The sequence below is a fragment of the Gracilinanus agilis genome, chromosome 2, assembly GCF_016433145.1.
Source record: "Gracilinanus agilis isolate LMUSP501 chromosome 2, AgileGrace, whole genome shotgun sequence".
In the NCBI taxonomy this organism is placed as follows: Eukaryota; Metazoa; Chordata; class Mammalia; order Didelphimorphia; family Didelphidae; genus Gracilinanus; species Gracilinanus agilis.
Window position 1 is genome coordinate 598,944,633 of NC_058131.1, and position 14,228 is coordinate 598,958,860.

Here is a 14,228-nt window from a genome sequence, read left to right on the forward strand (position 1 = left end):
ATATATATGTGTGTATATGTGTGTGTGTGTGTGTGTGTGTGTGTGTGTGTGTGTGTGTGATTTTTTTTAATTTCCTGAAGCTATCCTCCATCAAAGAGCAAGGAGGCACTTACATGCATGCCTCCTACAGTGTAAATGAGGTGGGAGATGGGGAAAGTCCACCAGAGAGAAATGGAGGGGAGGAGCTCACCTGGAATGCCTACTACATATGCATGAATGAGTAATTGATTTACTTAGTTTGTGTTTTGAACAAAACCTCTGACCAACCTGCAACTAGTGGAAAAAAAAAAAAAAAGAACATCACTTTTGACTTCCTTTGTTCTCAGATAGAGGAAAACTTGGAGTGAAGGCAGAGTAGGAACTTCTAGAGAGGAGCACAGATTTGAGTGATATGAAGACATTAACTGATCAGCTTATTTGACTGAAAATTGCTTCCTTTGCTGTAATAAATTATAATAAACCACAGGTTCTTTGAAGACAAGGATTTTTTTCTAATTCAAAGTTTATATCTTCCCTCAAAGCATTTCAAGGTACTCTGCACATGGTAGAAACTTAAAATGTGTTGGCTGATTGACAAACAAAATATCACATATTTAGAGCATGTTACAGTTAATGACCATTATAATCCACATTTTACAGAGAGGAAATAGATTAAAAAACAGTAATGGGCATGCTTCAGCTTGTATACAGTGAAGCACAAAGCCATTATTAGTACAAGTATTTTGTACCTATTTTTCCAAAGAGGAAAATGTGGTAACTTACTGAAAATCACAGAACTAATAAACAATAGAGGCAATTTTTTTAAACCCTTGTACTTCGGTGTATTGTCTCATAGGTGGAAGATTGGTAAGGGTGGGCAATGGGGGTCAAGTGACTTGCCCAGGGTCACACAGCTGGGAAGTGGCTGAGGCCGGGTTTGAACCTAGGACCTCCTGTCTCTAGGCCTGACTCTCACTCCACTGAGCTACCCAGCTGCCCTCTAGAGGCAAATTTTGAACCCAGATCTTCTAACTTTAGTGCTCTGTCCTTAGTAGTTTTTCTAATCAAGCCATTAAAAAATCCAAATTAATAACAGTCATTATCTTAATGATAAGAACAGATTAATGATGTAGCTGGTAATCCACATAGCTTTTCCTTGGGAGCATCCCTGGAACACCAGCCTACCCCTACCCACTTCCCCTCCATACTCCCTCTCCCTCAGGAAAAAAATGTGGCATTGAAAATAAACAACAGACTTTATCATAAAAAAAAAATCCACGTAGCTGATTAGCAATTGGCAGTTATGACAATCGAAAAGATTAAACTGTTCCATGTACCATTTAAATATGGACTATGGCATTCTTGCTGGAAAGAGAATTCACTAAATTCCATAGTCACAGACTTTCAGAGTTGGAAGGGAAGTCAGCAGTCATTAATTCCAACCAATACTTGAAAGGAATTCACATTCATCAGTCCAACAAGATATAGTCCAGCCCCTGCTTGTAAACTTTCTAGGAGGGGTTTCCATTTACCTGTGGAGTTGATTTTCCTTTAGATGAGTTTTATTGTTGACAAGGTTTTCTCCTGGCCTCAACTCTAAATTTGCTCCTGAATCTGACCTCTGGGGCCAAACATAGCAAGTTTAACCCTTCACACTACAACCCTTCAAGTACTTGAAGAGAATTATCAAGCCTTCCCTGAGCTTCCTCTTCTACAGACTAAACATCCCCATTTCTTTTAACTGATACACATCTGACAATGAATCCAAAGTTCTTCTCCATTTTGGTTTTCTTCCTCTGGTCATTCTCCAGCTTATTTATTTCCTTCTTAAACCATGGTTTCCAGAACTGAAAACAGTACTCTGGATGATGCCTTGCAGGTGGTCTATTACCTCTTTATTCCTAAAAGCTGCGGCCCTCCTAATGTAGGCTAATATTGCATTAGATTTTTGCACTGCCATATCATACTACTAATATGTAGGGAGTTAATAGTCCACTATGTTTCCTCCACATCTTTCCCTTTCAAACTAGCAATCAATAATTCCAAATTACTACTATCTTTCTACTGACCCACATTTATGGACAATGTAAGAATATCATATATGACCCACATCAGGGTCCTTTGCAGAGTGATATTCTAAAAGGAGTATTGAAGGAAGGTCTTAGTTGAGATGTGTAGTACCTGTTTATGTCACTCAGCTCCCAATTCTGTTGCTAACTTTCTTCTTTGCTGAGTTGCATTTCTAGAACCTGTCATTCATTCCCAAATGAACCAAGAGACCCACCCATACCTATAACTCTAAGTGAAAAGCCCTTATATCAGAGAACAAAAGTTGAACACAAATACTCAAAATTTATATGCTGAACACAAGTTAAACTCATTACCTATTAGGTGACCAGGAATTGGTTTCTTTCTTCTTTGGAAGTTCTGTTAGGGTCTTAGAGAAGCTCCCTATAATGGTTATTTATCAGCATGCCTTGCATAGACAAGGCTGAAGTTAGTGATGGAGCAGATAGAGGTTGGAAACAATGGAAACAACTTACCCAGCCATCCTTTAGAAGAATAGGGAGGAGAAAACCCAAGTCTGGTGAGTTCCATTCTTATCTTTTCTGTGACTTATCTTCTAAATTTAAATTCTAAGTTTAAACCCTTTATCCAATGTGCTCCTGATACTTTTCAAGTCCTATTTGTATACTCAGGTGGATTAGTCTGTAAGGGATATTTCTCTAATTCTGTCTGTGTACCTATAACTTTACTAGTACACAATCCATTTAGAAGTCAAATTCTGGGGTTAGAATAAATGCTCTTCACCAAAGGCCACTGAAAAACGTATTCAGCAAAGATGAGTAAAAATATGGTCTTAAAAACAAATTGTAAATATCAAACTGGGACAAAGTTAGGGTTATTTTTTAAGTTTTAAAAGTAAACAGTGTTTCAAAGTTTTGTAAAAGGAGTAATCAGGTCAGTGTTTCAACTTCTTTTTAACTGTTGTTAAGAAATTTAGTTCATACAGGAGCAGGTGCTTGCCTTTCTCATTGAAGAATAAATTTGGGAGCAAAATATTTGATGGGCATCTAGGAAATTTAGATTCTCTCAGGGTTTGTTCTCCCAAAGGTATTCTCAGTCTTAATTCTATTGCAACAGCCACCATATACCCAGTCCAAAACAAAGCATAAAAACAAAAAGGTCAGATGAAGTCAGCTTTATCATCATAATCACTTACCATGGCAAAAGCCAAATGACATTGTCCAGAACCATCATGGTGCTCTGCATTCAAGCTGAAGCATCACTATGGAAAAGTCATGATCCTGGAGCCCACACATAGGCACCTAAATGTTTGCCCTCTCATACCCAGGTGATGATAATCCTTTTGAGGCATACAGAAGATGCTAAGTGAATTTAACCCAATTCATTTCACCATTATAAAAAGTCAATCTTTTACTGTCTTTTGTTTTGCCATCTCTTCCCACACACTTGGATCCCAGTGAAATCATTCTTATTTATTTCACTTTGTTTGCTTTCCATTCCCAAAAAGGCAGGACTGGGTGGAGTGTGAAGTAGAAGAAAGAGGAATTCCTGGTTTTTGAAAATCAAACCCAAAACTTCTCTCTACAAGCTCTATGTTTCAGAGAAATTCAGACTATCTCTTGCATGGTGTAATATCTTTAACACAACACCTCCTAGAAAGTCTGTTCAAATATGCTAATGCCATCACAGATATCTGTGATATAGTAAAGCTTGGCTGATTTCCCTGCAGCTCTGTCTAGATCATCATCCTGTCCCCTGCTACCACCAATCCTTGTCCCTTCTTGAATTCCAGTCAAATGTAGTTTCATCTTGCCTTATTCCTGGATAGTCTTTGGAATTTAATATGAGTTTCGACCTCCATATTCACTTTATTCCCATACTCCTGAAGGAGCTGAAATGCCCTTATTTCCTTGGTTCTGTCCATTATTTATATGTTTTAGCATCTGTAGGTCCACCCATATCTTAGGTCCTTCTCATTATTATAGCAACATTTATTGTAGGCCTTTCCACTTACATATCCCTCTCATTACTCAGGCCTGCCATAGCAACTTAAATGGTTTTGAAGCAGCATAATAAGAATGATGGACATGAAGCCAGGAAATATGGGTTTGAATTCTAGTTGTAACCCTGCCTAGTTGTGTGACTATAAATGAGTCACTTAAGATTTCAGTCCCATTTCATGAGGAAATGAGGATAATATTTGTTCTATCTATTTCATAGAGTTATTGTAAGGAAAACCTCTGTAAAACTTAAAAAAATTAAGGTGGGGAATAGATCTATTATTTCATTGATACAGGGAACTGCCAAATGATGAAACTCCTTTTACAAATATAGGTTGACATTTCCTATGTAATTGAGTGTTAGAGAATCACCTAGAACATGAGAGGTTAAAGGACTTTCTCAGAATAGCATAATCAGTAGGTATCAAAAGTAAGTCTTGAACCCAACTCTGAGGCTGACTTTCTACAATTATGACACTAGGCTGTCTCTCTAAATCGCTGCAGAAATTTGGCTATTAATAAATGTCTGCTCCCAAAATTAAAAAAAAAAAGGGTCAGCTAACATTAGTGTTGGAAGAATAAAAGATCAGAGAATTCAAGATGATAATTTCTTAAATTATGTCATCCTGGTAATTTACAGGATACATTTACATATCACAATGTCAAGAGATTACTGGATAAAGTTCTACATACACTTCCTGAGGACTGTTATTGTAGAGAATGCAATAAATAGTATCCTGCCCCTAATGAAAGAAAAAATAAAAGATTCTTATTTAGGGAGTTTGGGATCACTCTCTGAGAAGTCATGGAGCTCCCTCACTCTCAGAGTATATAACTAGTTCAGCAGAGTTAGTCACTAGGTAAAGAAACTAGAATCCAATCTTTTCATAGACCATGACTAAGAATATAGATGGTCCTCCTGAAAGTTAGAAATGAGAGGACTTAGTACCCTATTCATTCCCTGCACATACATTTATGCTAACTCTAGGCTTCTGAGAGAGGATGAAAAAGATATCCTATCCAACTGTGAAAGTATTCTCAGATATAGAAAAGTGGAAGGGTTTAGGGGGCTATCAGAAGTAGATTTTGAAGGTAAAAACAGAGAACCTTTAATTTTTAACAGAAAGTAGAAGTTAGAAGGATCTCACTATCAACTAGCCTGAAGATTAGGTACTATGGGACAGAGTGGGATAAGGGAAAGAGGTTTTCATTAGCGGTTTTTTTGAGTATAAAGAAGAGAAGGTCATTAATCTTTGGGCCTGTTTTACTGGTCATCCATTTCCTCTCTCCTGTGTTTGAAGTGGATCCCTTCTACCCCTAAAAAAAATTACACACACACACACACACACACACACACATATACATCTTCCTATTATACAGGTTGAAATTAAGTCCCTTTTCATCCTACCACTAGACCCCTCATGATATACTGGAAAGAAAACCAGATTTAGTCAAATAACATGATTTTGAATTCTGCCTCTGCTACTTTCCACCTATGTAATTTATTGAAAGATCTTTAATAGCTCTGTGACTCAATTTCCTCACTTTTAAAAATACAGATAGAAAACTAGATGGACACAGAGGTCCCTTCTACCTCCAAATCCTTTGATCAAGTGCCTTTTCTGCCTTAATACCACAATGCCACCCCCATTGTCATTTCCAGGGTATGCTTCCCTGGAATCTATCTCTGGGCAACCATGAGTAGATTTACACTCCTCCTTGATCTCACACTTTATCTGTATGCTATCATTGCCCCTCTCTATTATTTTCATTTTACTATTGCTTTCAGAACCACATTGGCAGCCATGTTAGGAGCAAGAGTGGAGGAGTCAGTAAACACAGAGGTAGCTAAGGCTCCCAGCTCTTTGCCTAATCCATCTCTGGCGCTGTGCAGAAAAGTTAAACAGCAATGAAGTCGTCCAGCATTGATCTGTCTCCCTTGTGCACTTTCCTACTCGGCATGAAAACCCCTGTCAAAGCTTCACTACTGTATCTGGGGGTACTTGATCCTCTGCTAAGGCTTAGGCTTAACTTGAGGGAGCTGGACTTGGTAGAGAGGAGGGAAGGGGAAGGAATAAGAAACCCATGGTTGTTCCAACCTACACTTTAGTAAAGAGTTCACTGCTTTTTCCTCCCACCCAAGGCCTGGTGTGTTGAAGATCTGGCTTCAGGAAACAAGCAATAAAGGTAGCAGACAATCCTCTCAGCTTTTTTTATTCAAAGAAAGCCCCTGTTGCACTGCTCTGGTCATTGGGTAGAATTAAATATCCTGCCTTCCAAAGTGAACAGAGTATTGCTGGGATGTTGATGAAAGTTGAGCAAGACACAAATGGCCAACCTTACCACCTTGTCTTAAAGAGATTCTCATATTGCCTTTCCCCTCTTTCTGCTTTCCCTTACTAAGGCTATAGGAAATTCTTCTTTTCCACCACTTCTTTCGACATTAAAACAAATGTGCTTTGGATGCTCTACCCATTGGCCATCCTACAGCAGCCATTCTGAGGAATGGGTCAGCAGCACCCACAGTTATTTATACGTTTCAAAGAATTGGTAATCATTTTATCATTTCAACTTCCTTTTGGGAGGCACTAAATATGAGGCACTAAATTTAGGTGAAATCAATCACAGGCATTAACTGCATACTAAGTGCTATGCACCGAGGATAAAGGTACAAAGAATGAAACAGTCTCTACTTATGTTCATAGGAAAAGATCATAGAATCATCACTATAGAACTAAAAGGAATTAGAGGACGTTTAGTCCAACTCATTGATTTTACAGATGTGGAAATTGAAGTCCAGAGAAGCCAAGCGACTTGACCAACATCATACATGTAACAAGCATCAGAGACAGTATTTGAACCCAAGACTGTAGATGTCAGTGTTCCATTATGCCATAAGCATATTTTCTAATGTATGAGATAAAAGACTTTCAAAGAAGCCAGTCATTCAACAAATGTAAAATGGAATGATAAAGAGATGTTGCAAAAACCACTTTTCCGTGGGCTCTTGAAATTATATCAATTGAAGTGTTCATGAAATTACTATTCTGATGTCTCAGCAGAGCACTGAGGGGATCCAAGGTTCTCCAAGGTTTTATCAATGATGATCAAGGCCTGTCAGGTCTTACCATGCTGGAAAGATTTTCAGTATGGGAGGACCTAGTAATGGGTTGCTTATCTGTTGTCCAGGAACCAGCCTAGCTAAATTAGGAGAGAGTGGCTACCAAATGATTTTTCCCTCCTCCTGCCACAGCAATTCATTAAGACTATTTAATAGTTATAGAAAGAATTATCCTTTTAGTCCATGTAGGGAATGATCACACCAATGAAATCACAGATCTCTCCAAGGTTAAGTAAAGATTCCTTTTTGACCAATGTACTTAAAATATGGCATGCCTAACAATGGTAGAAGACCCAAACCAAACCACCTTTTTGTCTCATTCCATTCTTGGAATCTGTGATTCTATGATGGCATAGACACTGGCTTTTTGAGGTAAGAAAAAGTGTTTTATGATATTTTTTTCTCATGCTATCTATAGAAGTATCCCACATCTTAACCCCAGTCATTCCTACCTACACATTCCCCAGAGACAGTGAATTAGTTCCATGATCTAGCAACACTGGAATTAGGAAAACAAAAGTTCATGTTCTCTTCGTAGCATTAGGAACTCATGCCAAACTGTCCCATGTGACCGTTGTATAAATTTCCTTATTTTGCTAAGTGCAACTGTTAACATAAGCCTAAACTCTTAGGAGAGTATATTGGTTCCAACATCCTTCTATATTCCTCCAGAGAAATTTTGGAAGGTTGTAACCAAACTACAACCCTCCAAAAACAACTTGGAGCATCTAGAACCCCTAGAACATACAAAGGTTGCTCAGGGTCCTGAGAGTACAGGAAAAGAGAACAGAGTAGGATCCATTCTGTTCTTCCATGAGTCTTCCAACCTAAGAATCAACTCAGGTATATCTCTTTCCTCAGGGAGGTGTGAGGTTTTCTAGTCCTGTCATGGTCATTTACCACAAGTCCCCAAGATGACACCAGAGACTACAGAAGTTGTCTCCAAATTGGAAGGCACAGGCTATTATTGCTTCATAGAAAAATGTATGTGTGTGTATATATATAATTAAACCATAAAAAATAATTCCTTTTCAGGCATACATGTAGGCAAGAGTTCAAATACTTAATTTCTACGTGAAAATGTCACCACTCTCCAATGAACTTGAACTATTGTCATTTTTTTTCTTCTTGCCACTAATGAAATGTTAATCTTATATTCTGTATTTCATTTCCTTTTTCTTAGCAAAAATGGAAGAGAAAGTTTATTCTCTCTAAATTTACTTTGTAGAGTTAAATAAACTAAGTATTTCCAAGGGAAAAAAATAATTCCCTTTCCACAAAAAAAAAAAATAGTAAAGCAGCACAAGACACACCCCTACTTATGTCTATTGGCACACTTCCCCTGGGAAAGAAAGGGCTGTGGAATGATTTAGAATTGAACTGCATTCTTTTTTTGTCATTGTTCAGTCATTGCAGTTGTGTCTGATTCTCTGTGACTCCATTTGAGATTTTCTTTTCAATAATACTGGAGTGGCTCGCCATTTCCTTCTCCACCTTCAACCAGGCTATCCAGCAGAGGGGCTTCCTTTTTCCAGAGGAAGTCACAAAACATGACAGACATAAAGAATATGTCACCTAGACTATTGAGACTCTGAATCTTCTTTCATATATTGATCCAAGTGATAAATCCTGAACCCTAGGTCTGGCCTTAGCATGTCCTTCCTTCCTCGATAATGTTTCCTAGCATCTCTAGAATCAAATACAAACTCCTGTTTGGGGCATTTAAAATCCTTTGCTGCCCAAAGCTCAAAACTGTCTTTCCAGCCTCATTAAACTTCCTTCCCCTTTTATATATTCTAGAGTTCAGTCAAACTGGTCCTTTTACCCTTCCTTATACATAACATTCCCATCTCTCATCCCTCTGCCTTAATAAAGACTGCCTTTGCCCCTCATCTCCCAACTCTCAGAACAGCCTTCGAGGTCAGCTTTTCCTCACCACCCCAAACCCACTTGTGCTTTACCCCGCCAAGTTACCTTAGATTTATTTCATTTATATTTTGAACCTATGACTATGTGTACACATTGAATACCCTGATAGAATGTAAATTCCTCAAGAGCAGAGGAACCCCAGAAACTCTCATAGGATCTGGCATACAAAAAGGAATTAATAAATGCTTATTGATTTTTTGAAAAATAAAAACCCATACCTTCCATTTTAGAATCAAGTCCAAGGCAAAACTGCAGGAAAGACTAGGTAATGGGGTTTAAGTGACTTCCCCAGGGTCACACAGATAGGAAGGTTCTGAAGCCACATTTGAACCCAGGACTTCTTATCTCTAGATCTAGCTCTCAATCCACTGACCCGCCTAGTTTGCCCCCAGGCTTATTGATTTTTGATTGTCTGAATGACAGATAGGAAGCAAGTATCATATTCATTTTAACTCTATGAGGCTTCTCATTATGGTTTTACCCACCTTACTCTGTTGGAACAGCTTCCCTGGGAAATTGTGCAGAGAAAAGACAAAACCACTCATGAAAGGATTCAAATGCTATCAGGGATTCTTTGCACTATCCCAGTCATATAACACACACACACACACACACATGCATACATGTATACTATCACCCACTTAGACACACACATACACACACAATCATTTCCCATTGGAAAGAGGAGAATACGGTCCTTGTAATTCACATTATCTGGCTGCCTCACATTCAACAATCCAGAGTCCATCTATTTCACCTCTATCTGGCGTCTTCTAGGGGCTAAAGAATAAGTGGATTCTTAAGCTTCTAACACGTCCCCCCCATCAGCCTAAATGAGGCATACTCACTGGAACGTTTTCTAGCTAAATAAGGAATTCCTGACTTCCATGATTTACTAGTGGAGCTATGCTCCACCCCTGAGCAAATCTGGGCAAGGTTACTTCCCTCTGTTCCATGGAGAAAATCGTATCTCTTTTTTGTTGAGACAAACATAAATCTAAAAACAAATGACAAAAAGCCCATCATCATTCCTCCTAGCACCCACATTCTGAAAAGGATTAATGCCTGTGTTCACTTGGAGTCAAAGCTCCACCAGAAAGTCCAATGCTGACCCTGAAGGGCTCTGAAAGAATACTGGATTCGAAGTCAGAAGACATGAGTTCAAATCCTGGCTCTGACTACTGTGTGGGATTGGAAAAATCACTTCTCGCTTCTGAATCCATGAAAAATGAAGTAGCTGGAGTAAATGTCCACAAAGGACCTTTATAGCATTAAATCTATGGTTTAAGCAGTATTAAGAAAAGAAGGGAATGAGGGCTGTGGAGGAGAGAGAAAAGAGAGTTCCTAGGTTCAGATTTTGAATCTGCACAACATTAGGTGATCTATTAAAATTCTCTGAGCCTCTATTTCTCCTTAGTCAAGTAAAGATACACAGTGTTGTAGTCCACTAATCTTTCTCAGAAATTGCTCTGAGAAAATAACTGATAGGAATAAAAATGTGCAGACTAGCAAATAGGGTCAAACTAAGTAAATAGTAAATAATAACAATATTTAGTAGTAATAACAAAGAATGCCCCAACAAGAAAAGGAAAAAGGGCAGCCTTTCATTTGTACCTCTTTAACATATTTTCTTTAAAAGTTCCCAAAGAAGACGACTGATACAGTCAGTTCATTAGAAAATAAAGTGTTTATTAAGAAACTATACACTGAACACTCCTATAAGTCTCTGTGGAAACGCAATGTCCCATTGTCATAGCACAAGGTGAAAGTGATGGCAGGATAAAGAATGTTGGGATGGATGATGCCTGTGAGGCCAGAAATGAGGTAATGATTTACAATAATTAAAAAACATCCTCACGCTTACTCCTTAAAGCCACACACTTGGGAGCAGGCCCTGTTCCCTCAGGCTCAATAGAGAGCAACAAGGACTCTAAGGGCTGTTAGGAAGCAATGGGGAGATCTGAAAGGCAGGTGTAGAGGGATGGCATGAATTCCACCTTGGCAGGACAGAGGGGTATATCTTGAAGCCCTGGAGTAAAACTCAGCCATCCACATAGAGTTTGGGAAAAAAAGGGGGAGGCTTAGACCTCACTACAGAGGGAAGGGAGAATTTGAGAAGTTTGGAGTTTTCTCCAAAAATCTTATAGCAGAATCTACAAAATCAGTCTTTAGATCTGACGTGAAAACTTCTACTCAGAAGGATTTCAGAGGTGAGAATGTGGAAACAAAATTTTAACTGAGTTGAAATTACCAAAAAAAACCTGGGAGGAAGTGGAGGAGATGTTCAAAGACCTCCAATATTCCCATTGCTAGACACCTCATGATTAGGAGGATAAACTGCAGCCTAGAGTGTATTCCTCAAGGGAGCAGGTACTGGGGGAACTTTGGATAGAGGAGCCAAGTCAGTGGGCTCAACTGGAAAGTATTTCAGGAGAATCTGATTGCCACAAAAAATGTTTACCCTTCCTTAAATTATTAAAATTATGCATTATTTCTTCCAATGAGGAAGAGACCCAACATTGGAACATACTCTGAAAAGATGCTGAGCCCTCTAGCCCTTCCTTCTCCCCACTGGATTAAGAGGTTTTGTTTGCTTTGTTGTTGGCTTTTTTTTCCAAGTGGAGGGAAGGGAAGGGAGTCCTCTCTCCCCGGGGAGTGTGGCCATGGAGTAAGACATGAGTCAAAGCAAACAAAGAAAACACAAATATTGACCAGAGAACAGGATTGACACTTCCATTGGTGCTGGGGAAGGGCCACAGAAGGCCAATTTTAGCTTCTTTTCCCCCTTCAGTTCATCTTTGCCTTGAAAGTATGTATAAATTGGGTTCCAAAGATTCTCAGACTCAAGGACAAGATATAGGGAGAAAAAGAGAAGATCCAGGGATGGTGGAGAGGCAGGTAGGGCCTCAGGGCCCTTGCTTCTCTGGTCCCCATGGTCTTGGCGGAGTGGCCAATTCAATGGCCTGATCTTTCCTTCCCATGGCAAAGGCAAGGCATCCTGCAGGCAAAGCTCATCAAAACAGCAGAGTTGGGGGACAGAGAGGCCAGAGAGGAGGCTAGAGAAAATACTCATCTCCCCTTGGGAGTTTTCTAACATTTGCACACACTGGGAGCCCTCTTCTTAAAGAAGAGGACATAAGGAGAAGGGAAGGGAGGATCATTTCAAAGTAAATACAAATTTCTCCACCAAAGGAAAAAAAATTGGTTTCCATTCTTCCCTCCGGGACCCTAAATTGATGCCAACACTCAAATCTGGCTTTTCCTCTCTTACCAGGCCGTCTCCACCTCTGCGCAAGTGTTGTCTGTGACTCTTCCCCAGTCTGAGGTCACATGGGTGGCAGCGAGGTCACTAAGAGGGTGACATGATGTCCCAAGGAGAGCCAGGGAGACCCACAAGTGTCCAAGTGAGGAAAGCAAGGCCAGAGCAAGGCTGAGCTCTGCCAGGCTTGACTTTTGTTGCCAAAGAGGAGTAGTTTATTTTATTTTGTATTTTTTTTTGTAAAGCAAGAAAACAACTAGGTGTGTTTAAAAGACAGCTCCTAGAGCACTGGTTTTAAATTTGCTTTATTGGCTCTCACCGTGGTGGTGCCTTGAAGGAAAGTAGAAGGAACACAGTGATCATTGGAGAAAAAGGGCAACCCTGCCATTGGCCTATGGGAGACCACCCATTTCTGTTGGTATTAAAAGGTGTGTTTGTAGGGGAGTGGGGTGCGCACAGGTGATTTGCAAAGTGTTCTGTTTAGCAGCCCTGGATCCAAACAGAACAATGGCCTACTGCTTCCAACCTCTCTTAGGGCCCAGCCTACCAAGGTGACATCAGACCAGGGAGGCTGTAAAGGAGTTCTAAAAGCCATGGCGTCCTTTGCTGAAATAAACATTGACATCCTCAACATAAATGCCACGGTTAAGAGGCTTGGGATGGCCAGGAAGGCTTATTGGATTCAACATAACTTCTCTGAAACCTAAAAACAAAACAAAACAAAACAAAACAGAAAAAAGAAAAAAGAAAAATAAAGTAAACCAAAAAACCCAAAAGAAGATCCAAACTAAGGGACAGAAAACAGAGGGGAGTTTGAAAAGGGGACAGCTAAAGATATAGTCAGAGGTAATACTGAGGTATATTGTGAATAGTAAAATCAATTAACAGCAAAAAGGGAAAGGTGAGTGGAGGGGTTGGGATAGGGGGTAAAATTAAAAACAAGCACTGTCTGAAGGACTGGAAACACACCCTCTGCTGCTGCCTCCACTGGGCACCTCCAATTAGCCTGGAAGGGAGTGAGGAAATCAGACTATCTAAGAAAGAAGCTCTGTACTGACAGCGAGGGCTCTTAAAGTCTCCCTAAAATTGGGTCTCTCTTTCCCTAGAAAGATGAGATTTCTCCCAGTTCAAGTTTTGAGTAATGTGACTTCTCGAGGAAAAGAAAAGTGCTTTTAAGGGACAGAACAAATATTGCCCACAAGTTAAAGGCTCCTGACAAGCAGTAAGGTAGGGAATAGGTAAGAGGAATGGCCTTGGCACTGGATCACAAACTACCAGCTACCAGAAAGAGAAAGCTCTTTTCCCCTAGGATCTGTATACTAAAGGGGGAGACATTTCTACCACCAGCAACCAAAAGGAAAATGTCACCTCACACATGGCACAATAACTTTGACACACACATGTATTTATATATGTATGCATACATATATATATACATATGTGTATATATATGTGGTGTAGAAAGAAAAGAAGGAAGGAATTTTTTTGAGATTGTCATTTTTTCTTATTTGCTTACTCTACTCAACTAGTTCCACCAGCATAGTAGAAAAGTATGGAACAAATGCACCTGACCTCTTTGCCTTCTCATGATGTCAAACCAGATGGGGATGAAATCATGCCCAAAGGATCAACAGAGGAAGGAACCAGATTCAAGGGTGGGGATTTCTTAGAGTAACAGAGAAAAGATGCTCGAGCTTGCTCTTTGTTCTCTCTTCATAGCTCTGGGCTTAATAAAGAATATTCTTATAACCTGGGTAAACCAAAGCAGATCTCCAAGTGGAAGCTGCTTTTTAGTTTCAGATTAAAATGAGCTTTCGACTAAAGGATATTAGCTGTGTGTATTCCTGCATCTGTAATTTTAATTGTGTGTGTGTGTGTGTGTGTGTGTGTGTGTGTGTGTGTGTGTGTGTGT

At 39.6% G+C, this 14,228-nt stretch overlaps 1 protein-coding gene across 5 annotated transcripts in view; it reads right to left on the reverse strand.

Moving 5' to 3' along the window:
• The window catches only part of NTRK3 (neurotrophic receptor tyrosine kinase 3), a 445,036-nt gene that overhangs the window by 102,886 nt on the left and 327,922 nt on the right, over positions 1-14,228 (reverse strand). The window contains exon 13 of one of the 5 annotated variants that reach the window (XM_044665440.1): positions 12,628-13,019. The exons of the other annotated variants lie outside the window; for them this stretch is intronic. Within the exon in view, the coding sequence (XP_044521375.1) occupies positions 12,901-13,019 (119 nt within the window). The 3' untranslated portion in view covers positions 12,628-12,900. Of the gene's footprint in view, positions 1-12,627; positions 13,020-14,228 lie in introns of those variants that run through there. 5 annotated transcript variants of the gene reach the window in all.